The 24673-nt window shown below is 34.9% G+C and overlaps 1 protein-coding gene across 1 annotated transcript in view; it reads right to left on the reverse strand.

Moving 5' to 3' along the window:
* csmd1a (CUB and Sushi multiple domains 1a) overlaps positions 1-24673 on the reverse strand; it is a 604432-nt gene that overhangs the window by 21197 nt on the left and 558562 nt on the right. Inside the window, exons 42-55 of the mRNA XM_015363222.2 lie at positions 23508-23696; positions 19755-19932; positions 18572-18717; positions 15737-15817; positions 15310-15423; positions 14242-14430; positions 13984-14130; positions 11574-11762; positions 8277-8462; positions 7120-7314; positions 4890-5063; positions 3806-3979; positions 3078-3251; positions 99-287 (exon numbers count right to left, since the gene is read on the reverse strand). Coding sequence (XP_015218708.2) covers positions 99-287; positions 3078-3251; positions 3806-3979; positions 4890-5063; positions 7120-7314; positions 8277-8462; positions 11574-11762; positions 13984-14130; positions 14242-14430; positions 15310-15423; positions 15737-15817; positions 18572-18717; positions 19755-19932; positions 23508-23696 — 2325 coding nt within the window. The remainder of the gene's footprint in view (positions 1-98; positions 288-3077; positions 3252-3805; positions 3980-4889; positions 5064-7119; positions 7315-8276; positions 8463-11573; positions 11763-13983; positions 14131-14241; positions 14431-15309; positions 15424-15736; positions 15818-18571; positions 18718-19754; positions 19933-23507; positions 23697-24673) is intronic.

Raw genomic sequence — 24673 nt, forward strand, 5'->3', positions numbered from 1 at the left:
CTATCTGGTCAATCAAAAAAAAAAAAAAAGAATATATGCAGTAAACTAAAACAAATACCAAGTCTATTTTGACACCAAAATGTAAAGGAAAAACTTACGCAGGCACTTAGGAAGAGATCTGTCCCAGAAGCCATTGGACTGGCAGCTGAGCACGGAGGATCCTAGCAGGTAGAAGCCTTTCTTGCAGTGATACATTATACTGGTCCTGTAGCTGAAACTTTCAGGGTAATGCTGCTGAGGGTGACGGATAGCATTTTCCACAAACCCGGGATCTGAACAGTTTACAACTGCAACATAAAATGCGGTGTTTACATCGTAACAAGCAAACTTGGAAAACTGCAGGATCAATAGAGTGAGTTCTACAGCAGCTGTGGGACTTTTGACATGTTCGTTTAAATGGAAAACAGCAAGAAAAATGCCAGAGTGTACAGCAAACCATACAGTATACTGTAAATACAATCAATAACAGCACTATCTATCAATCACATCTAACAGGTCTTTGAGTTGTTATTGAGATATTTTATAAAGCTATAATTTTACTCATTCACATTGTTGTTGAACTGTATATATAGTCTGTGATAGAACTTCCAAACAGTGCACACTGGATGTAAAACAAAGAAAAAGGATGAAAATAAATACAACTGAAATAAGTAATGGGAATACATTTGTACCAAAATTGCATGGTTCCTGAAGGGATCCTAGAGTAATTTTAACTGAATTATCTATAAATCAAACAAAAGAACCAAGAAATGTATCCCTAGCAGGAAAGAAGAAATATATTAAAATGTGAATTCGTTTCTCAACAGCATCAGTTTCTCCAGGGAATATATCAATTCATATTCAGGAATAACTATATATTTTTACCACTGAATTATAATGTGAGGATGTGCATTAACCAATATGAACAAAAGAACAACGGCAAAGGACTTGGCATTGGTTATTGCTTAATAAAATACTGGAGTAGAGCACAGAACATATGCTGTAAAATTCTATCCAATTTATTTTCCACTCTAAGTAAAAATACAAATCGAAGGTTCTGCATATGAGTTTTCTGCTTCTTTGCCTGTAAGCCAGAAGATTGCTAAGCAGCAAACAAGCCAGTGTTTTTTTCCTGGTACAGCTGACTGGACAAGAGTATTTGGTCATTGCCCTTCGCTTGAAAAGACTAAAGTTTAAATCAGGTCTAGGGGGAAACACAACAGATTTCCTTCACTGTGCGACAGCTGCCAAGAAAATGAGCTCTGGCAGTCTCAATTAAACCTCCAGGGACAGGGAAAACACACTGATAATCTGGCACCTGCTATTGACATGTTCTCCCTTGGTGTTAATAGCAATACAATTATACAGGTAGTTAAATAAAACAAGTAATTGTAAGATCTTAATTCAGAAACAGGGAATGCATACAGTACATTGAATGTAGTCAATTAAGTAATTAGTGATTGCCAGCAAAGTCCATGAGTGGCATAGATTACATAGATCTGAAAGCATAATACCACAAAAGGCAATTACAGTACTTGATATTGCAAGGTCTGTTCCACTTGTACAGTATGTGAAATACACCTTGTGGATTTTGTGTGGTTATGTGTAGCTATTTTGATGATTATTAAGAATCATTATCGTCACTAATTGTGAAAAGGGGATGTAAGACCGGTTTCACAATCTTTTTAGCACTTGTGCAGGAGGTCTTAGAAAGATGTTTAGAAACATCTTTAAAAGAAAAATTACTTCATGCATTTCAAGGAGAGTTGAGGTAGGCTACTTAATGGATTAACATTAGTCAAGCTTTTTCTGTGGCTGCTTGCAGGATACTGCTCACTTAGTAGATGCACACTGCTCAATTTTCAAAGAAAATTTTAAACCTCATGCAGCCTGATTTTTTGTTTAACGTGCCTGTCATACAGTTTCATATTGGAAAAGTAAAGACTGTACATTATAAATAAATTATATTTTTAAGATCCCCTTAGACTGCAAAAAAATATATGTACAAACATTTAAGAATTGAAACAGAAAACGGGACAATGAAAAAATGCACCATATCCTGCTATATGTCCTTTTATAACCATCGCATTTCACTAAACGGATACTAATTCTGCCTGGCTGTAATCTGTACCCAACTTCTCATCTGGGGTGAAGAACAAGATGTATTTCAAAACGCAAAAAGACAATTTTTCAAAACAAATACAGTAAGCTGCTGTATGTTTTTACAGTCACAAATATGAGCAAGTCTTGGAGATAAGCTACTTGCTCTCACATTAATCAATGGACAGCTGTTGTCTTGATGAGAACAAGCCCAAAGTTGTCAGGACAACAGAAGGAAAAAAACATTTTTAAAAAATATATTTATATATTAAATATATTATAAATATAAAAAGTATATTTAAAAAACTAAATAAACAGATCCCATAATTCTAATAAATGTAATTTTAAAGTGTATTTCTTAATAATAGTATACCTATTTGTGAATATACAATTATAGCAGAATCTCTAAATCATTTATTCAACATGTCACTATGCAGATTTAGTCAAAACAAGTAGTGAGAACTAATTGCTTGGTACAACCTTGGATGGGATAAGCGTCTGTGTCATTAACATAGTATTGAAATGTCCTCTCATTTTTCTTAAAATCACCTTCACGTAACATTAAAATTTAAATCAGAATTAATTTTAATTCTATAATATAACGTTGTAAATCTGCATATATATATTTTAAGATATTTAATTTGTTCTAGAAAATAGATATGACATTTCAAATGTACAGTGTATGTTTAGTTTTTTCCTATCCATTGTTTGACGTAATTCAAATTGGAGTCTAGAATCACAGATTATCATGAAAAAGTCTGGCTGCCATATCGTAACACTGTGCAATGCAGATGACTGCTCATTTGGCTGCCTTTGATGAAGTTAGCATTTGCCTCATTTTCTATTTTCTATTCATAAGCCACTTTGGCGCACCGATGGAAAAGAAAAACAAGCATTTTGCTATGGATTACAAATGCATTTCTTTCCAAATACAGTGCAAGGCCTATCAGAATAAAAATATCGCTCTGACCGCTGCAGAAAATAACCATAGAGCTTACCTCTGCACATTGGAAGGGCGCTGTTCCACTGCCCATTCACTCGGCACTGTGCTCGTGGAGCGCCGTGTAGTAAATACCCTGTATTGCAGGTAAAGTTTACAATGTCGTTCAGATTAAATTCACTTCCATTGGTACGACCATTTGCTGGGTTGCCAGGGTGACCACATGTTATCGCTATAATAAAATACAGAGTACGTACACAGTAATGAGAGATACAGTATATACAGTATACTGCGATCAATTAAGTTCATAAAGCAAATTCCCTGCTTGGTTCAACTTATCTATAAAATAAGCAGAAGAAACAAGTGTAGTTAGCACTGACTTGGACTAACTGTAAAGCACAAGATGCCACAGATATGATCAGTGATGCCTACTGGCAGGTGTGACCACCTTCTGTCCTGACAGACACTTACAGTCTGTGAGGCATCAACGACCACAGACATCTCACAAGAACCTTAGAGAGACTTGTTCAAATATGCTGTAAGGTATCAATGTAGGGCAGGCTTTGTCATTTTGGAAAATAAGATGTGTCTTCCATTTTATTAATATTTCCAAATCCATTTTTGACCAACATACAGTACATGCTATTTAAATATTATTTGTGCTAAACATAGTATTCCTGGAATTGTTTTCAATATGGCTGACGCAACAGTCTGTGTCTGTTCTCATCAATGCAGTGTTTTCTGTAATGGTTAAAGGACTTGCAGATGGAAATGAACAATACTTACGAACACAGACAGGAGCTTTTCCTGACCACTTGTGGTCTTGTTGGCAAATCCGAACAGACGTGCCTATAAGTCTAAAACCAAGGTTGCACTGGTAGACTACTGTATCTCGATAACTGAATCCATCACCACTAATGTGTCCATTAGTGATTGGCTCAGGAGACCCACAATGCCCAGCTATGGATAAAAAAATATACATATAACATTGTACCTTATTGTTAAATATTATCCCTAAATGGCTTGCAGCACAGTTTGTGGTTCTCAATAAATTCTTCTTCAACTTTGTGATTTAACGGAACACTTTGAGCATTAGAAAGAACAGTCAGTCTGGCAATGAGCAGAAAAACAAGCATAATATCTTTTCAGATGTTCCCTCCTGTTTTAATCCTGTGTGCTATTAAGGTGATACAAAAAGTTTCATGCAGAAATGTTCAGCCCTCTGAGGGGAATTGTCAAGGTCTTTCAATAACACCTTTAAGAGAACAATGGACTTCATCATTAAAAAAATAGATATTTCAGATTATTCTAAAATCCAAAGTGGAAGGCGATTTTAGAATCACTGACACAAAATCTACAAATATTTTTATTTTACTAACATCTTCGGTAAAGGGGACACTGACTTTTCTATTTTGCAGTGGTCTTCTCTGTTTGAGAGTTCAAACTTCTGAGACTTCCAGCTGTTTGGATTATTGAGATAGACTTTGCTCTGCATTCCAGAATGTAGGCAGCAATAAGTCATTTAAAATACACTATTTTTTTAAAAAAGTATTTTATCTGAAGCTGAAACCTGTAGCTGAAGGGTATCTATTTAATTACGAAATTCTATGAAATGACTCATTTGCTATAAATCTGTTGCATCTACTGTATCTCCTGATGGAACAGATCTATTTAAAACAGATGTGAATGAGATCTCTGTGGGCAGACTGAAAAGTTACACACTATATGACATAGACTAGGAATCAGATGAAAGAATAATAGAACTATAAAACCCAATAAATAAAAACTAATAAACATACGTTTTTTTAAATGGTTGGGATTTCCATTGGAAATCTAGAAAGCTAACTGAATATACACAGATTGTTCTTACCAAGGCATCTAGTTTCAGAACTAGTCCACAACCCATTGGCACCACACTCCCTCACATGAGATCCTGCTAAGGTGTATCCAGTGTTGCACGTAAATATTGCCGTGGCTCCGAAGGTGCTTAGGGTGCCAATCTTATTCCCATTGGGAGGAGACGGCAGCTCTCCACAAGAAATGACTGCAAATAACAAATAGAATGTGGTCGATATGGGCACTGCTGTACCTGGTCACACACACCTCAGAAACAGATCACGGGCCTGTTGTAGTTATTTCTTTCAAAAATATCTAACTTCCCTGGAGCAGAAATAACCAGACCTGGCAATTGGAGTATTACATTTGTAATTTTTGATACCTTAAAGGTGGTACAGTATCATGCGGCTAAGAAATGTTTTAGGCACACCAATATTCAGCACTTGTCAGTGCTTCCTGAAAACAGCAATGAAGCTACTTTGAAGAGAAGCCATGTGGAAAATGAAGTAGTCCTTCGTTACCTTGCCTTGTCCTTGCCGTTACCTGGAGTAGGTTCAATGTCGGTATGTATTGCTACGCAGAGCGATTTAAATATGTGATTTCAGAAGGGAGAGAAAATGGGACAAGAACATGTGTACACCTTTACAGTACGTCTCTCTAAATTAAATATTTCTCATGTCAGGCTGAACCTGTAGAAATGACAGTCACATTGCTGTCCACAACTTCAATGAAGCTCTTGAGTTACAAAAACGATTACACTTTGACCTAATAATCAATTGGTCCATTGCCATATCATTCTGCACTTCTGCACCACATCTACACAAAACCTTGTTTCATTGCTGCGGAGGACTTGGTTCCACCACTGGTGAATCTTCCTGAGGTCACCAACCTCCAATATAATGGTATAAAGGCACTGTTCAAATACATGGGCATATTTACCAATTTAGAAAAGGGGGCACAAATTAAACAGGAAACAGGAAACACACACAAAATTCTTACAATTGAACTTCCAAAACACTTTCAAACCACCACTGTTGATAACATAAAAGAATAATAAACTATTATATATAACACCTTTAAAGGTGGCTTCTCAGAGTGCTTTACAGAATGACAAGAACAATAAATAAAAAGAATACACAAGATATAACACAATTACAATACACAGAGGAGACCGTGGATGGTGGTACTAAGTATAGTAGGAGCATGCTACCATGGTATCTCTTTCATTAGCAATTTCTAAAATCAAAATCATATACTTTTAGGCCTACTCCGTTTTTGTAATATTATCCTGATAAGGGTCTTCATAAGATTTCATAAGAATCGGTGTGCCGTTACCACTACAGTACTTCTGCCTCGTTTGCAATGTTCAGATCTATTTCCTTGTTCTGTAAAAATCTGGACCAAGGTACTCTCAGTTCTTGTAAATAACAGTACTAAATGTTAGCTTAAAATTAAAAAAAGCAAGAAGGGAATTCATTAATAACTTAGATAAAGTCATGGACTGGTTAGTCATGGATTGGTTTGACATAATTGTTAAGTGAAACATGATCCACACAAATGGCAAAAGGAATACGAGTGTGTCTTGTGTAGATTCTTTGCACTCATTAAAATGTAGGGAAGAAATAAAAACCAAAATGCCTAAGTATATAGTATATGACAAATTAAATTTAGGTAACTTGTGCTAAGGTTTTATAATGTAAATATAAAATCTCATTTAGAATATTGTGTGCAGTTTTAGTCAAGATGCTGATTGTGTTATGAGATCAGATATGAAAAAATGTGCTGATCTAGAAATATATATATACTTGACTAGAACATTAATCCTCGTCCGTTACTTATTCACACTGCTGCTTCAGTTATTATATATTATATAGTACGTTATAATGGAAAATCTCTACATGAATGGCTCACCAATGGCACACATTTTCTGAAGAAAAAATACATTTTCAGGCACTTAATGAGAATGCCACAATAATCAGTCATCACTGGTGGGAATAGTGGGATATTCACTGTTTATTATCAACCCAGGATGCTTTCTTGTTGCAGTGCATGCCATGAGACTGTTTTCACAGGTCTGCAAAGTCAGTTCTGTCTAAAAAAATACAATTATTCTATATCTGAAAAACCTCCTGATGTACCACATTCCTTGTAATGGAGGGGGCACTGTTATATTCCTTGGAGCATTACCCATTATGACCCTGAAGTTCTTATGGCATTGAGAGAAATCAAAGACCATCCAAATATAAGATGTCTCTAATCCTTACTTTTGCATGCTGCTTTCTCTTCACTTCCACTCCAGGTGCCATTAGCTAGGCACTGTACAATTCTCCGACCACCCAAGAAATAGCCAGGAGTGCAGCTTAGCATTATCTGGGCTCCATATTCATTCTGAGATCCTGAAATCAACCTCCAGACCATATGTTCCGATAGGATGGTCTCAATATTTGGGCATTCCACCGCTGTAAACAAAGAATAGGCATGTGTTAACTGACAGTTTATTTCACAGAAAAATACAGAAAGTAAACCACAAAATCTATATTTTACACACTGGCTCACAAGGCAGCTTCTGTGTAATAAAACAATTTCAAATTGAGGGGTTCTGGTTTTACCTGTTGACAATCTGTGGGTCTAATTTCAAAACTACAAATTTTTATTTCCTTAGGAGTGGACAAGTAGCTAACAGTTTGCATGCAAGGTTAAGGTGTGAATATTCTAAATAATATATGGAAATGGACATCTACAACTGCTTAAAAGGTGAGATCATTCTACAGTATAAATGAATACAGTAGAAATTAACTAGGTTCTGATATATGACAGTTGAGATCTTCCAAACAGATCTTGTTTTATATTTAAAAGTATTATGCCAAATTAAACATGCAGAATAATTGTTCAATGTACTTGACAGCTGTTTAAGATCAGAACGATACAGTAATTATGTACAGTATACTGTAAATAGTATAGTATCTGATATCTCACAGTTAACAAAGTGCATTGTAGAAATACAAAAGGAAAAGGAAAAGTAAGTTTCACACAATATTCATTTTTTCTGATAACTCTTGAAATGGGACCTAATGGTTAGATGAAAGAACTGTATGGCTCTAGATATGTCAAAAGAAATAAATGGATATCTATGGTGACATCCAAGCCTGAAGGGAGATCCATCAATACATTAACCACTTGCTTTTTATTACTGTAGTGTTTCTGGCATTGATGATCCTGTCTATCCATCATTCTTTACTCCAATTAAATCGATTGTGTACAGCCGAATCTTTTTTTAATAAAAAAAAACTTAAAATGAGCTAATCTTTAAATATACTTTGTTGGAGTCTGGAATAAGCTAAGTCTTGTTATCGAAGCTGATACACCTCACGAAGTTTAGAAACAGAAGTGTTTTTGGACATAAAACATCTTGATTTCTTACGTAAGCACTGAGGAGGCTGTCCTCTGTTGCTCCATGTGCCCTCTTCCTGGCAGACAGCGGTGCTGGAACGAGTGGATTCCAGTCGGTAGCCTTCATTGCACTGGTAGTGAACTCTGCTACCCACAGTGTACTGATTCCCATGGAAGGTACCATTGCCCGGAGGTCCAGGAATCCCACAAGATACAGCTGGAAAGGTGGAGAAAAAGGAAGAACACTAGATCACTCTTTTGAACACAGTTGCTCTACAAGTCAAATGTTTTTTTCTTTCTATACTGTATGTAGATCAGCTGTCATAAAAACACATGTTTTTAACTGGAATGAAACTATTGTGGGCATAGTTTGTTGATTTAATTTTTAATTGATCCTAATACTATATATTCTATTCTTGGGCAATTGGATTATGCTGTCTTCTCAGAAGTAAGGCAGGATAAAAACGGTTGTATTAGTAAAGGTGATATGATGGAGGGACGTTTTATTAGCTGCTGTGGTTATATTGAGAAAACGAGAAGGAAATTTATACATGTGCAAGTGGATTTCAGGTCCTGAAAAATTTAAACTAAAAATGAAACCCCAAAATGTTAAAATCCAAGATTAATAGATATTATTTTACAATCTGTTGTGGAAAACAAACATGTTCTAAACAAAAGTTCTTATCTGAAGAATATTTAAAAAAATCTTCTATCTCCTGTTTCTTCTTAATTAAAAAAAGCTTAAACCCCACCAATATTTTTATTTTTAAAGCAAAGCAGTGGGACCAATTAAGCTGAAAAAAGTATATATCTTTTCCAACTGTATTGAAAAGTAGGTAATGAAAACTATACATAATAAATTAAAGGAGTACAATGGTCTAGCATGTTTTAAAAATCTTAACAAAGCACTCAAGAGAGGGAATATGACCCCAGAATGAAAAACATTGTCTTCTTTCCTGGCTTTAAGACATGATTAGGCCTAATTGGTCAATACTGTGCTGCCTTTAAATAACAGGATTACACTGAGTGGTTCCAATTATGAAAATAAATAAGGATACGAGCATTGCACTTGAATCCAGAGCTCTTGCCATTGAATGCTTTGAGCATTCAGTTTTCCAAGTTTAATGGTAACGCCACCTAATTTTGTAGCAGAATTAGTTCACAATGGGAAGGTCAGATAGACAAGGTTGCCTTAACAGCGCTTATTTAGAAAAAATCAACTTAGAATTAACAGCCGTCAATCCACTGGTCTTTACTACTGCTACGAAATGACACGGTTCGTGCTCCCTTCTGAAACAATTACGGTCATGTCTACCCACCATTTTTGTTGCAGAATACCCACAGCTTCTTTAGCATCGACTGCAGAAGTGATGGTGGCTTTTCCTGACAACACTGCAAGTTGCATTCTACTGCATTCAATGATCTCTGTTGTACAGGGGCATCCCAGACGCTTATACCACCCAGCTAATAACATACAGTAGTCCAAGCTCACACTGATATGATCATGCCATCTGTTATACAGTACCAAAGAATTAGTTTCTATAAACTGGAATCACAGACTGGAAGCTGCAACAGAGTAGGGATGTACAGTAGATTTTGATATTTATATCCTGCATTGAATAATAAGATAATCACAGATCATGCCATACTGTAGGCTTGACAGGCTGTTGTTCATCTACGCAGATTATGATCATTAAATAATGTGGAAATTTTGTGACGCAGTTCAGGGTTTCCCAGCTAGCTAATGGAGTAACCCTGATTATATTCAGTGGTGTCTACACTATAATAAACAACAACTACTCAACCACTTTTACTGGAGGAGGCACTAAGGACCCTTCTTCATTGTTTTAAAAGGAAACAGAGAAAAGATTTCTCAAACGTTACTGAGAAATCTAAATAACAAAACCACTCAAAAACAAAGGTATTATACTCAGGGGTGCTACCTATACACAGTTAATCTGGAAGAAAGTAGGAACAAAGTAAGTCCAGTTCTTGAAATACAATTTTAGATGGCAATGTTTGAAATCTAAAACTATATAAAAAAGTTCAGCTTTTCTTTAAAAACGGAAGGTTTTATTTAGCGGTGAGTTTCACAAAGGCCTTTATGATTATTATGATTTAGCTATCATAATGTGACCCCCCATATTTAAAAGAGGCAGACTGCCTCACAAAAAAAACATTCAAGAAACCCAATATTTGCATTTCCAAAACCTTGATCTAAAATGTTTTCAAAGTACTCGTCATACTTACAAAAAACATTTTTATCACTGGCCTAATTAAGTTCCTCTCTTCTCTTCTAATGTAAGGGATACAGAAGTTAATAATTTTCACCATCCATTTGAACATCATGTTTAGTGTGTTTAACTAAGAAAGAATGGGTTACTAGCTGAATTATTTTGTGTTCCGTTTATACAGTAGCTACATGCAAAAAAGGTTGCTTTATGTTCCAAACTAAATTTAATTTATGTGTTAATATCACGTATAATGGTCTGTTTGTGTAATCGGCTTTCACAGCAGGATGTAGCATTATACTGTATATTGAATCCGTCTCCAAATTAGATTAAAAGTAGGCAGAGTTTAATAACACCCAATGAAGTAATGGGAACAACAATTAATGTAATCAAAAAAGATAAAGCAATACTGGTCAGGAAATGGAATGATAGTGAAAGCTGAGCTACTGTATGTAGAATGTCGTTTGACTTCTTCTATAAAACTTTGATATGTGATGAATACCAAAGATTGTATCAGTTCCGATTTGTTCCCATTCTATTATCCCAAAACTATCAAATGAAAGTCGATCTAATTTTTTCAATTCAGTTTCCTAAAAAACGAAAATATACCCAAGAAATTGAAACAGTCACTCCCTAAAAAAGACAGATAGATCTATCTTAAATTTAGATAGATCTAATTGAACCCAATAGTTTTTTTATGGCAATATATTCTCTCATTATGATAATTAGTGGAAAAATGAATGAACAGTGACCACAAAACAACATATAAAGTTACTATAAAGTTAATTCAAATTTGTTTTTCTTGTCATTCTGTATGTAGGGCCTTGCTGTCAAGCTTTTATTAGCAACAGGGATGCTACCTTAAGGGAACAACCACCTCTGAAGGTTGTCTGGATACATCGAATTCACTGAGCTATGAAACAAAATTGATTAGTCACACTGGTGACTAATCTGATGAATGAGATTAACAAGTGCCAAAATACTCAAAATGTATAGTGTTTTAAATATAACTGGAGCCAACATGCAATTTTGGTTTATTTAATTTCTTAAATGAAGTGAAATGAAATATACATACAGGTCATTAAAAAAGCTGTTACCTTGACAGAGTGGAACTGGGGAATCCCAGTGATATAATCCATTTTGATGGAGTTTGCAGGTTGTATTACTTTGACCAACAAGCCTGTAGCCTGCATTACAGAAATAGTACAATCTGCTGCCTGCGTTCCCTTGTGTTCTGTTGAAAACGCCACCATTTCTTGGAACGCTGTTCACACTGCAATATGAAGCTAAATAACAAGAAATAGAATAGAAAGTTGGAATCAGAAAAGGCAATTTGTGTGACTCTCTTAATTAATTTTTGATATCTATGATTAAAAAGTGAAATAAAAACCTTGGCTCCACCTCCTACGGCTCTCTTTGTCTTACAGAAATAAGATTAAATCAGACATCACTGGAGTTAAGAGAGCTAGGGAACCCTTACTGTTCATACAGTACACATTTTATAAAAATCTAAAAATTATAACAATAAAAATCAGGGATTTTTACAAGGCTCTTTACAATTCCATTTTAAATAAAGTACAGATTAGAATAGGTGACCAGTAAAAAGTTTAATGAAACACTCAGCCACTGAAGTCCTAACCAGTTCCCTCCTTGCCTGCTACATCAGGAGGGACAGGGTGATTGAAGCAGTGTACCTTCCACTTTGATAAGTTTCATACTTTTCTCCTCATCTGTGCCTTTATACTGTACAGTTTTATCCCTGAGGTGTTTTAAGAGCTCCTTGGTCTTCATTGTTGAATATTTGTTTGAAATTCACACCCTGACCTTACAGAGTAAGTGCATTTATTCTGAAATCACGTGAATGACTGTTACCGCACAATCGACTTATTGTGAGGTTCTTTAAAGTAATTGTGTGCATTTGAATTAATTTTGCCAGAGTAATTTTAAAACTTATGCAGTTATGACTTTCATTTTTTCATTCCATATTAAGTTATTTATTTTCTTTTGTTTCTTGCTTGGACGGTGTGGTGTTGGTTCTGTACATAACACATATGAATAGCTTTAAGTAACAAAACATGAAAAGTGTGCAAGAGTCTGCATATTTTTGCAAGGCACCGTATAACTGTATAGTTAGAAATTCTGGAAAATCAGCAATCTTTCTCTATTGAATCAAGTGCAGGGGGTTATACTGTATGTACAGTATACACTAGCAAATGTATTAAAAGCAAACGTGAAGGCATGGAAGCCAAAATCAAAACGTTTTCCAAGTTAGAGTTCTTACAGTAGCTTTGTAAGAACTCTTAATAAAAGCTAAACCTCAGTTTTGGACATTTAAGTCCAAAACCAATATATAGTACATTATGCACTTTTAAGTTATATCGTTTCCTTTTTTACATGCTCTAATCCATACGCAGCACCTACATCCTTCAGATTAATAGTCCTAAAAGGTTCGCTCCAGGTTCTGGCTGACTAGACCATATTTTAAAACCTAGGGCAGCATCAAATTATAATTTGCTTTGATCAAAGCCCAATGGACTGTTAAAAAATAAATTTGAAAGTACTGATCATTAAAAAAAGCCTTTTTACTAGGTAAGGATTCAGCTCCCATAGCAGTTTTGTAAAGATCAAGAGGAAGTATACAGTACTAGACTCTCATGTTAAACTTTGCTAAATTACTTAAAAGATTTTCAAGAAATTTAATTACAAAAGTGGGCAGGTGCTGAACATTTTAAAGGCACACTCTTTTAATCTAGCTAATGTTTCCAGTATTTCTAAATAGGAGAGATAATTGTAATAACCATCCTAATATTTTCTGGATGTTTAATTTTCACTTTCATCATGACAGTAATTCAAATCAAATTCTTTAAAAATCAAAACAGTTAATACAGCTCAGATTGTATCATTCCTTAATTAGGAAAAAAAGAATATAATACAGCATTCAATCCATTGATGGATTTTGACAAAAGGACAGATAAACTGATCACACTGTTTAAATTTAATTCTGATGGCTTTGCCTTTGATGACTGGAAGATTAAGCCAAAACAAAGTGTGAAACTAAGCAAGAAGACAAAAGAGAGCAGTTAAGGGAGGGAGAGTGATCGTGACCATGTGTATTTTACCAGATCACACCCAAAGGCAAACTAAGAGGGACCACTTCAGGTGAACAACCTGACAGCTATGCAGCACAATTCATTAGCAGATCATTGACCTCTACTTTAGCCAATCCTCCTGTGAGACTTGTGACTGGACAACTGCCTAATGAGACTCAACTTGGAAAGGCTGAAATCCTTTTGGCCTAAACTGGATTCAAAATGACACCATCACAGGAGAACAATTAATCTACAGTATTAATCATCTCTGACATCCAGTCTGGAAAAAGGGAGACAACTATTCCCTTTTTCTACAGAATATAGCCTTTTCTTTTTTAAGTACTGTATTGTGCAACTTAAGTCTTATTTTTTACGTTTTTGCATATTGAGTTGAAATGCATAGGTTTGTTTCACAAACCTGTGTAGCGTATTTTAAATCCTTTCTTGCTAGTTGCATGATCTGTTGACCACCTCAGATACAACTGGTTGGTTTTGCTGGTAAAATTTAGTTGTGTTGTATGGTTTCCACTGAGTGCAACAAGCAAGGGGCTTTCGCCTGCAGGCCCTAGAGGTGAAAAGGGAAAACAATATATACAGGTAGCTGCACCACATACTGTATCCTTTATTAAACCAGATGCAAGACATTTAGAATACTGATAAGAGGAAAGAGAATTACCATCAAATATTTCCAGTTCATCAAACTGTTTTTCACTCTGAAACATCTCTATGTAAATTGAGATGGTATAACCTGTTTGCACTTTAATAGTCCAGGAACAGGTCTGAGAATTTGGGTAGGTTTTAGGATATCCTGGGCTGAGAATCACTCCAGACGATGCAGTCCTTTCCTCATTCAATGGACACTGAGCTAGAAACAAGACAGGAAATGCATGGCAGAAATAAGAAAAACTAACCTTGAAGAGTATAGGTTAACTGATTACATGTGTAGAATCAAAGATCATATTGGTGTTACTCTTGTGAAAAGGAATTACAAGGAATGGAAACCTGTCTTCATAAAAAAAAACTGAATTTGAGCTGGATTTTCTTTTACTCAGTATTAAGTGTGTGAGCATTCCAATAGAGAAACCGAGATCCTCTGACACTGCAGAGCATCTAGAACATAACAGAAACCTTTTTTTCTTTACTTGCCTTCATGTCCTTCAACCTGAAGCAAAATCATTAGTCAGTTATTTTTTGTTTTCATTAAGGGGTTTCAGTACTGACTGTCACCTGCATGATTTATGATGCCGCCTTTGTAATTAGTAATGTAACGTGTAAATGGGGCATCAAGCCTATTAAAACCTTTGTTAAGTCTCTAATTGTTTGAATAACAGGCTCAAATTAAAATGACAGCAATCAGGCATTTTCTCCTTCAGGGCAAAAAGAGAGATTAGAGAGATTAAAATAATATTGAAACCAAATAAGACAATTCCTTCTTTCTGCAAACACTTCTTTTTTACTGCTAAGAACAGCAAAAAATAAGTGAAAAATATACGTTCATGACTTTACTGATTACTGGGAATAATATAGAAGTTTGCTGTCTTTAACGAATGTATGCAAATATATGTAAATTCAGCAGAACTGCAATCTACAGAAAGTACAGGAGGTGTTAAAATCAATATGATGAGTGCAGGAAATAAAAAAAGCAAGAAAGAAGAATGAAGGCATTTGGCTTTTCTTATGCAACGTTATCTATTATTAAAACACCTCAGCAAATCGTTGTGTTCACCATCAATGTTTCTCTTACCTTCACAGGAAGGAGGTGGCCCCTCAAACTGCAGGTGAGAGTTCAGTTTGCAGGTGAGCTCTTCACTTCCCACCAGTGTAAAACCTGGGAAACACTGATACTTCACAATGTCCCCTGAGCACAAAAGAGCAAAGAAACAATTTTACTAGACTTAAGTAAATAATTATAATATAATTACAAATAATTATTCACTGGATGTAAGAATAAATCTAATCCGAACTAAAAAGGTAAACATGCTCTCTTTTATCTGTTCTTTATGTGTGATTTTAACCTCCAGTAAATTATGACATCTTAAAGTAAAAAATTAAATTTACAAACTGAAGCATGCTCTTAAAATGCAATTACCACTCCTCCCACCGATATATGAAAATATCTAGGATTTGAACTACCTTGCTACATTCACCATACTGAATTGCATAAAATGTACCTATTTCATAATCCTGGTCTTCTGAAAAAAATTCTGCTTCTTCAACAGATGGTGGAGCTGGGCACTTTTTCAAACGATAAGCTTAAACAAATAATAATAGATTTTAGAACATAAATTTACATTGCTTCAATAATTTTACTGTTCCTTATAATAGCAATAGCATGTTAATTAGCACATATATAAAGTACTGTACCATACATGCATTTTTTACACTTCGTCGTGTAGACGTTTTTGAAGAATGACAGCAGTTTGTATACTTACATACAGTAAGCAGCTACTGGTGACTGATAGGGGATATTTTAATAATTGAATCATTTTTAATTGATTTATGTGTAGTAAAAACAAAATCTATAACATCTCTATATCATTCTAACTACTTTTTACGGAATATGCCAATTGCATTGTCAAATGAATCCAGGATTGATATGGTAAATACTAGATGGCAAAAACACTGAACTAGAAGATGCTACTTATTAAAAGGACTGAAGGGTTCATGTTGGCACATCATTTACACCTTCTAAACAATGTGCAGAAGCCACTAAAAGGGCAAATAAAATGTTAGGATATATAATCAAAAGTGTAGAATTTACATCAAGATGTGATATGTGTAGAATCAAGTTCTATAATTACACTTAGAGTTAAGTGTTATTAAAGATTTCTAATCATCTTTGTGTTGCCTTGACCAAGCAGCATGGTCCTCTGTGTAAGTACACAGCAATGTAGCTAAGAGACCCCTCTGATAAAAAACATCTTTAAGCTGTATCCAAGATGAACCATTTAATAATATATTGTGCAGATGGGCTCCATTAAGTCTGCATGCTGTTTCGTTCCAAGACCATGGGTTCAATGTCACTGTCCATCACCAAAATGAAAATCAACCAATGGGGATCTGCAGAGTGGGCACCAGAAATATACCTGATAGCATCTTAACCAATCAACAGCTGTGATGTTGCACCTTAAAAGCAAGAACCCAACTCATATTTCATAGCCCCTCTTCTCTCTCCGGCTGAACTAGCAATCTGACTATTCTAACCATGTGACTACAAGCAGTCGGAGTCAGAACTTAAACTTTTATCCAAGATGCAAGCCCAAGAAAGTGAGTCAGTAGAGTACAGAATACTGCCCACGTTATAATTTTATTATTTTGAAACAGAAGAAATCTTCCGTTTCTTCACACAAGTTCGCAAACCCACTGTTATTTTCACCTGATCAACGAAATAAGACAGTTGGACTCTTTTTTTGTTGACATCCTGAATATCCAAGCGTATTCAGTATCAGGCTATAGCCAGGATGAACTGAGTTCTCTCACATGTCTACCTTGCAGCTAGACCCAGGAAGACAACTGTGTACAGACTATTCAAGACCGACGTTCAGCCATGCTAACTTCTGGCAGAGCAGCCTGAGGACCAATGCTAGTTGCTGAGCCCCACAAAAGGAAAAGCTCTCTTTCACTCTCCTTTCTGTCCCTGGGACACTCCCAGAAAAGATAGAGCAGCTGCAAAGTCAGACCACAGACCAATCCAGCCATCTCCATTGCCTCAGTGGGGAGTTTGAACTCATTGAGGACATTTGGCCAACAGATCTTTGAATATAGAGCTTCTTTATTCACATTCTAATTCTCAAGAGTTTAATTATTTATACAAACATGTTTGATGTTTAGTTCACGATAGTAAATGTGCATTTATATTATATATCATGCATGTTTTTGGTGTTATATTAAGAAATTGTACGTATATTGTATATTTAGAATCCATGAGACTGTAATTATGTTGATTGATTCCTAAAAGTCATCAAGTACAGTACTCTCTCAATTACTGTTATAATTTCTGATTGAACATCAATATATATGCTAAAATTGTATAATGTACTCATATATATATATACTGTATAGATGGCCTCATTTAGTACTGCATATTCTATACAATTTTGGTCATTCCGTTTTATAAAAGATATTGCCGCTTTTGAATCAGTCCAGAGAAGAACAACCAGACACATTCCGGGGATTAAGTGAATGTCCAACATGGACAGGCTGAAAGAACACAAGATTACAAGGGAACCTGGTTCAAGTATTCAGAATCCACTAAGGCTTTGACAATATCAACACAGCTGATTTCTTCAGAATGAACAGCGGAACACAAACCAGAGGGCAAATTAAGAAACTATGTGGAAGAAAGCACCTCTAGCTATGGGGGTGTAGGAATATGGAACAAGCTACCCAGCCATGTTGGTGAAGCTGATAACCTGGCCTAATTCAAGAAACCTCTGCATTACATCATTGTATCAATTAGCTACTAAACAGGCTAAATGGGCTGAATGTCCTCCTTTCATTTGTAACCTTTCTTATGTGCTTATGAAGCAGCCAGATGAGACATGCATAAAAAAACAAGTGTTTAAAGTAGTACTGAAAAGAAGAAATTCTGAAACAAATTGTACTTAAATACAGAATCTACACACTATTAACCTGAAGCGAAATACGACTGAAATCTTGATGTAGACTGAGAAAGGAACCCCTTGATGCAATATACAATAAGATTCCTATAATATTTTCAATAATTTCTAAATATTTTCTCTTCTCTTGTACTTGTTTGACTTACAAAGCCAAAACAGTAGGAGTCTCTCCCTGTCTAAGAAAGGTGTTATTTTCAATGTAGTGGTAAAAGCTTTCCAGATACAAAACTGTGTATTATCAGCTTTCCATTTGCAGATGTCTTAAATGTTAAAGAATTTGTACGGACTTTAAATTCTGCTTCTAATTTAATTTCAAGACTGCATATCCGTAGTATTTTAAGATATATCTTTGAGTTGCATTAACATGCACATAGGAGAGAAACTGACCGTGAAAATTGAGGACAAAAAATCCACTCGTGGAGAAGTCGCTGTGAAACCTAATAAGAACCTGATTAAAGGAACTGTAGGCTGATTCAAGAGCTGTATTGCCACTGAAAACTCCAAGCTGTGGATAATTTTCTTCTGGTCCATCCCTAAAGGAGAAAAATATGCTTTAGATTAAAATCAATTAAGAAAAATGAACAATCAATTTTCTTGCTACCATCAGACACCATCTTCATGATAGTAGTTTATTACTGTAAAGTAACAGAGTTAAGAAATTCATTTGCATTCACATCTGACACAGGATTTGCAATGAGTCTAATACAACTTTATTAGATAAAGGCAGTCAATGTGTAGCTGCATAATCTGTAAAGAATAAAGTAATATATGCAACTGATGCTGCTCAGCAATTTCAAGAAAAGAAAACTTTTTGGCCAATTTAATTGTTTCTGAATATTAATTAACTAAATTGCTTGGAATGAAAAAGCTTGTATAGTATAATGGATTCCAGCAATATCTCTGGTGGTTATTTCAATCAGCTCAGGCAGCCTGAACAAAGTTTGATTATACTGGAGCCCAGAGACAGTTTATATAATTGCTCTCATTTGTATTGTAACATAGGAAATGTATGATTGGTAATCCAGTATGTGACTAAAAAATATATGTGCATCTCCACTAAATTTTAAATAAAGGTCTTGGGGTGAGGATGAGAATAATAACCAAATACTCTATGAAAACTATTACATAGCAATAGCCTGCAATAAGTGAACAATCATTTTAACAGAAAGAAAGATGTGGTTATTGGAGAGAAAAACAAATATGTAGGATATCCTAAAAGAAAATAAATAATATGTCCTTTCCATTCACATTACTAAGTATAATTAACCTTTACTAGATGAATTTTGAGTATATACAGTATATATCTGGGAGCATAACTTATGTATAACTGTTATTTTTAGCAATTTGTATAGCAATTTTTAGCAATTGTAATAAGCATCGCTGTCCTACAAAAGAGTTAACATTATAGTCCTAAACTTAAAATCTATTATCAATGATTGTACCGTATTAAACATCAAGTTTTATACATGACAGAACTACAGTACCATCCATTTTACTCTAATACGCAATGACCCTATGTAAACAATGAAATTACAATCAGTCTAAACACACATGTAGAAGTCATCCTCACCATACAGCAATGTAGTCAGTGACAGGTTCAGTCTGGAGCAGAGTGAAGTTGATATAAATCCCGTGACCCTGAGGGACAGTAATCAGCCACGTACAGTCCTGGGAGTTGGGATACTCATTTGGGTATCCAGGTGAATATATTGTGCCATTTTGGGCTGTGACATTGTAACCACAAGGTGCTGTAATAAAAAGGGGGGTGTTTAGATCAATGTGTATGACAAAAATCTATTGCTAGTGCACAAAATTAAGAAAATTAATAAATTACATCTTTTGGCCAAATTTCCATACAGAAGATATGGCTAGTGAACCACATGCCTGATACCATATAACAGTAGCCAAGATACAGAACAGACAGAGAAATGCAGCACCTTATATCATGTGAAAACAAAAATCTATACTAAAGTGCACAAAATGCTGTTTTATCAATGGATAAGGCTTTCAGTATCAACAGTGATTTTTAACATGCATAAGATAAAATACTATCGATGGGGGTTTGGATGAAAGTGAGAATTCATTTAGACTTGACATTAGTTCGAATCCAGTCAATGACTAAAGAAATCCATTGGATCATATCAGCCTTCAACCAGGAAAAATTCTGCTTCATGAATCTGTGGTACTGTCGCAGATCTAGAGAACAATGCATCAATAGTTAACATCCAAGTACCCCTGTTGCTTGTTACTAAACTGTGTCTATTATTTGTACTGTAGTTGCAGAATTGCTTTAAACTACTGACCTTCTCAGTACTGCTCTGTCAATGACTTAACTGATAGGGATCCCAGGTCTATCTGTCCTTCAGCAAGGTACAGTACTAGAAAAACCAATTTTTCTTGTCTTCAGGTCATTACAAGGAAAATATAAGCACCGTACACAGTAAGTATATACTGTAGAGATGGTTTGTGTACAAATCAGAATTAGAAGGCTGTTTAGTAGTTCTGTTTTGTAGTGTTGTAAAATGGCCTCAGATGAAAAACATTCACATTCTCTCAAATACTATCATTCATAATGACATGTGTATATACAAATTTACCACGGACAAAGGACTTAAGTCTGATTTTTCCTTGAGAAAAGTCAATGGTAATGATGAATGGTAATGAAGCTGCTAATGAATCTTTAGTATCCTGACCACATCAATCTGAAGAACTCTTCTCTGCTGAAGTAGTTCTTAAGTAGGTTAAGAACTACTTGAACCTCTTATTAAAAGATGCCAAAAAAATATATAATGTGACAAATATAACCCAGTGTTTCTTTACTGAGACATTCACCTACAAATCATTCAAAGTGGACTTCTTTCTTTAATTCACTGGTTGTTTTGTGTCTTTTAACAAATACAGCAAATCCAGTGTTCATGTTTAAAAAAATACAATCTGGGTAGCAAATTCAAGCATGGAGTTCTTTTTGCACCAAAGTGATTTATAAAAAATATAAATAAATTAATAATGGGGTCACATTATTTCAAGGGAAGTTCCTTTTTAATTAATATTTAATAAGAAGCAGTCACAGTCTAATGAGATTGGAATGCCCAAGTTTTACTCAAGTTAATTTTAACTTGCCAGATGACCTTTACAGTACTTGGTTTGACTTATATTTAAAATTAGAAGTTTAATATGATATATCTCGGTGGCACATTTTTTTTCAAATTTATAAATAATGGGATTCCAATAGAACTGAGGCATCAAGTCTATAGATTTGATGTACTGTACTGTAATATTAGCAGTTTCATAAGCTAATTCAACTAAGATTAAAAACTATGGTCTAGAAAAGATCCATAAATTAATTCCCTACACTGATTAAGAATTCCACACTACTAGAGAAAGCAAGCACTGCGATGAATTACTGAGCATTTCGGTATGTTGCCTTTAGGTTGTCCAAGTTAAATTACAATGTGCAGCAGCACCAAAGGGTAATTAATTAATGTCAGAACATTTCAGTCTGAACTTAGATATACCTCCTGGCTCCAGTTAAATGGAAGGCATTTCAATTATCTACACTGAATCATATAATCAGTACTGTTCTATTAGTATATTCAGTGAAGGCCTGTGATGCCTATATTTTTCACAAATGCATGTCTTCATAAAAGAACATGTTCAATCTCTAAGTGGACATGAGAAAGTTGACCAACAAGAGGAGGGCCACATAGTCTATCCAGTCCTTTGAGTTGGAATTCACTGTAGTGAATGCATTTACAGTAAATCAGATTATTATTATTATTATTTCATTATGCAAATTTAACATTGCTGATATGGTGACCTGCTAAAGGTGCAAAAATCATGATTTCTCTTTTAAGGATATTCTTTTAATAATCCTCTAAGTAGGAGTGGTCTTTAAGAAGGTATCCCAATCCTGACAGAGAAATATCAGAAATGACAATTAGCATAAAATATTTATTTCTTCTTAAATCCATCCTCACGTCTCATCTCCTAATTCCTACATTTCTCTATGGCTTCTGAACAATTCAGAAATAATTAGTTAACTTTTGCTATTGGTTTTTACTTTTTTTAAGGTTCAGCTTACAATGGTTTCCTATTTTCAGCTACTGTATAAGTAAATTGGTTATTATCCACAAAATCATCAAGAAGACATTACATGCTTTATTATTCTGTGGGGAGCTTGCAATCCTTAACCTGATATGCTTCATACAGCATTCCAGATTTTGACCATGTCTGCACACCATAAAATACCTCTTCTCTGCTGCTTTAACCAGACATGTATAAATGAAAAGAAACAAAACTTTGGTTTGATTGCTATAAAGCTATCAGCAATTCAAAATGACCACCTTCAAAAGGCACAAAACTCAAAAAAGCCTCACTGGAATCAAAATTATCTTGAAAGCCTATCTAAAAATAAAGCTTAGAGAACTCTTTTTCTTTTTTCTTTTCAGGTTTCTCAGATGCACAGTAATGGTGAGCAGTGAAACAGCTACAGTAAATATGCTAGTCCTCTCTGGTATCAATCTGCAGTCAGAAACTGTTTCAGAAAAACATCTTCAGAAAATAAACCCCACTGTTCTTTTCCCTTTAAAAAGCTTTATGTGGCTACTGCCCTACTGAATGCTCAGATGAAATGTCTACACAGACATCTATCTAAACTGCCATTGATCCTTCAAATGCATGTCTGCTTTAAAGCACCATGTTTGTGTTGAAGCTACCATGTTTTATTCTGTAAAAGGACCAAGACTCGGAGATCTACATATCAGTCTTTGTTTAATGATAGCTGTGTGAATACGCAGCCCTATAGTATTTGCAGACATTCTTTAAGAGAGTATGTTATTACAGTTTGAATTATAGTGTTTCTATGTGTTTCCATGGAAAGCTGTTTTCCGGAATTATTATTAGCAAAGTTGATCATATTTATGGATTCTTGCATTGTGCCCCTGACAGTACATTACTATATATGCGTTGTATTTCAACTTGAATTATTAGTATTTATGTCATAAGAATATTTGCAATGCTGTAACATGTGTATTTTGTTTTTAATCTCAGCTCCTTAGTTAATTCATACAAACATTCTCACCATACACAGTGAATATACTGTGTGCTGAATGACACTCTAATATTCACAAATTCTCTGAAATCCCTAGAAAGGGAATAGTTAGAACAGCAAAAATACTCTACCAATCTCAAAACAAAATCCAAACCAAAACATACACATACTGTACATTATCATGTAACACATTAATAACGGTACAAATCAGAATGCTTTTCTTTCTTCTCTGGTATAAGCCAAAAGCAAGGCAAAAAGCCATCACGTACTAACCCTCACATCGGGGAAAAGGACGATTCCATCGTCTGTTGACTCCATGTTGACAAGTAAGAACAGGATGTCCAATCAGAACATATCCAGGGTAGCACTCAAAGGTTATAGATTGTCCTGCATTATAATCACTGTTGATGATGTATCCATTATGAAATGGCGAAGGATCTTGGCAGCTCTGTAATTCATATGCTGAAAAATAAAAGTTTAGAGTGACAATACCCTCAGCTAAAATCCACTGGACATGTGCCATTATCCTCCCTCATAAAGTATCCATGAAGTACTTTAAGAGGAATCTAAAAGTTTCTTTTATGGATGAATACACTTTGTAAATGTTTTTATTCCCAACATTTTGAATTGAGTTTTTATTGTTATAGTACATTTCTAGCTATCTGTCAAGGGATTGCCTTAATATGATTCTCATTCCTGTTGCCATTTAGATCAGTAACACCTATTAAAATAAGTAATCCACATGCAATTTTCAAGGAAAGATTGCATTAACCAACGAAACAGACATTTTTCATTTCATTAAGGGGCTTTGATTGTACTCTGCAAAACAATAATCAGTATGTGAAGCAACAGAAAAGATGTAATGTGTTACAAATGTCAGTGACTTTTTAACAAAAAGGCTAGAATTATCTTTGACAATTACTCTGCATTTTCTATTTTCTGCATTAAACTCTGTGGTATGATTTTTCTTTATAAACATACTGTAAATTGGGACGGTTTGAGGTTTTCACAACGGAACAATTAATTCATGTTTTATAGGCTACTGACAAAATTCTATTTCTTCTGATATTTAAAGTGAGAAGAGGCTGCAGTGGGAGCAGTAAAAAAAAGTTATAATTCTCTTTATATAAAAGGCCAAGAGCTTTATGTTTGAATTGTGTGACTGCATATATTTTACATCCTGAATAGTTGGACAGCAAATATTGGATACGAATTAAAACCTATAAATATGTATACATGTCTGACAAGCCTGGCCCACGGGCTCTCAATTGAATTGAGATATGGGTTTTACAAACTAGATCCTGTCTGCTTTGGATTGATGGATAGAGGAATTGTCATCTTGGTTATACCCATCCCTGTCAGTGAAAAAAAATGATACACTACAAGCAGAAATGGATCTAATATGCTCTTTATCGGAAAGCTAGGGAAGACATTCCCTA

Source organism: Lepisosteus oculatus, chromosome 17 (assembly GCF_040954835.1).
Source record: "Lepisosteus oculatus isolate fLepOcu1 chromosome 17, fLepOcu1.hap2, whole genome shotgun sequence".
NCBI lineage: Eukaryota > Metazoa > Chordata > Actinopteri > Semionotiformes > Lepisosteidae > Lepisosteus > Lepisosteus oculatus.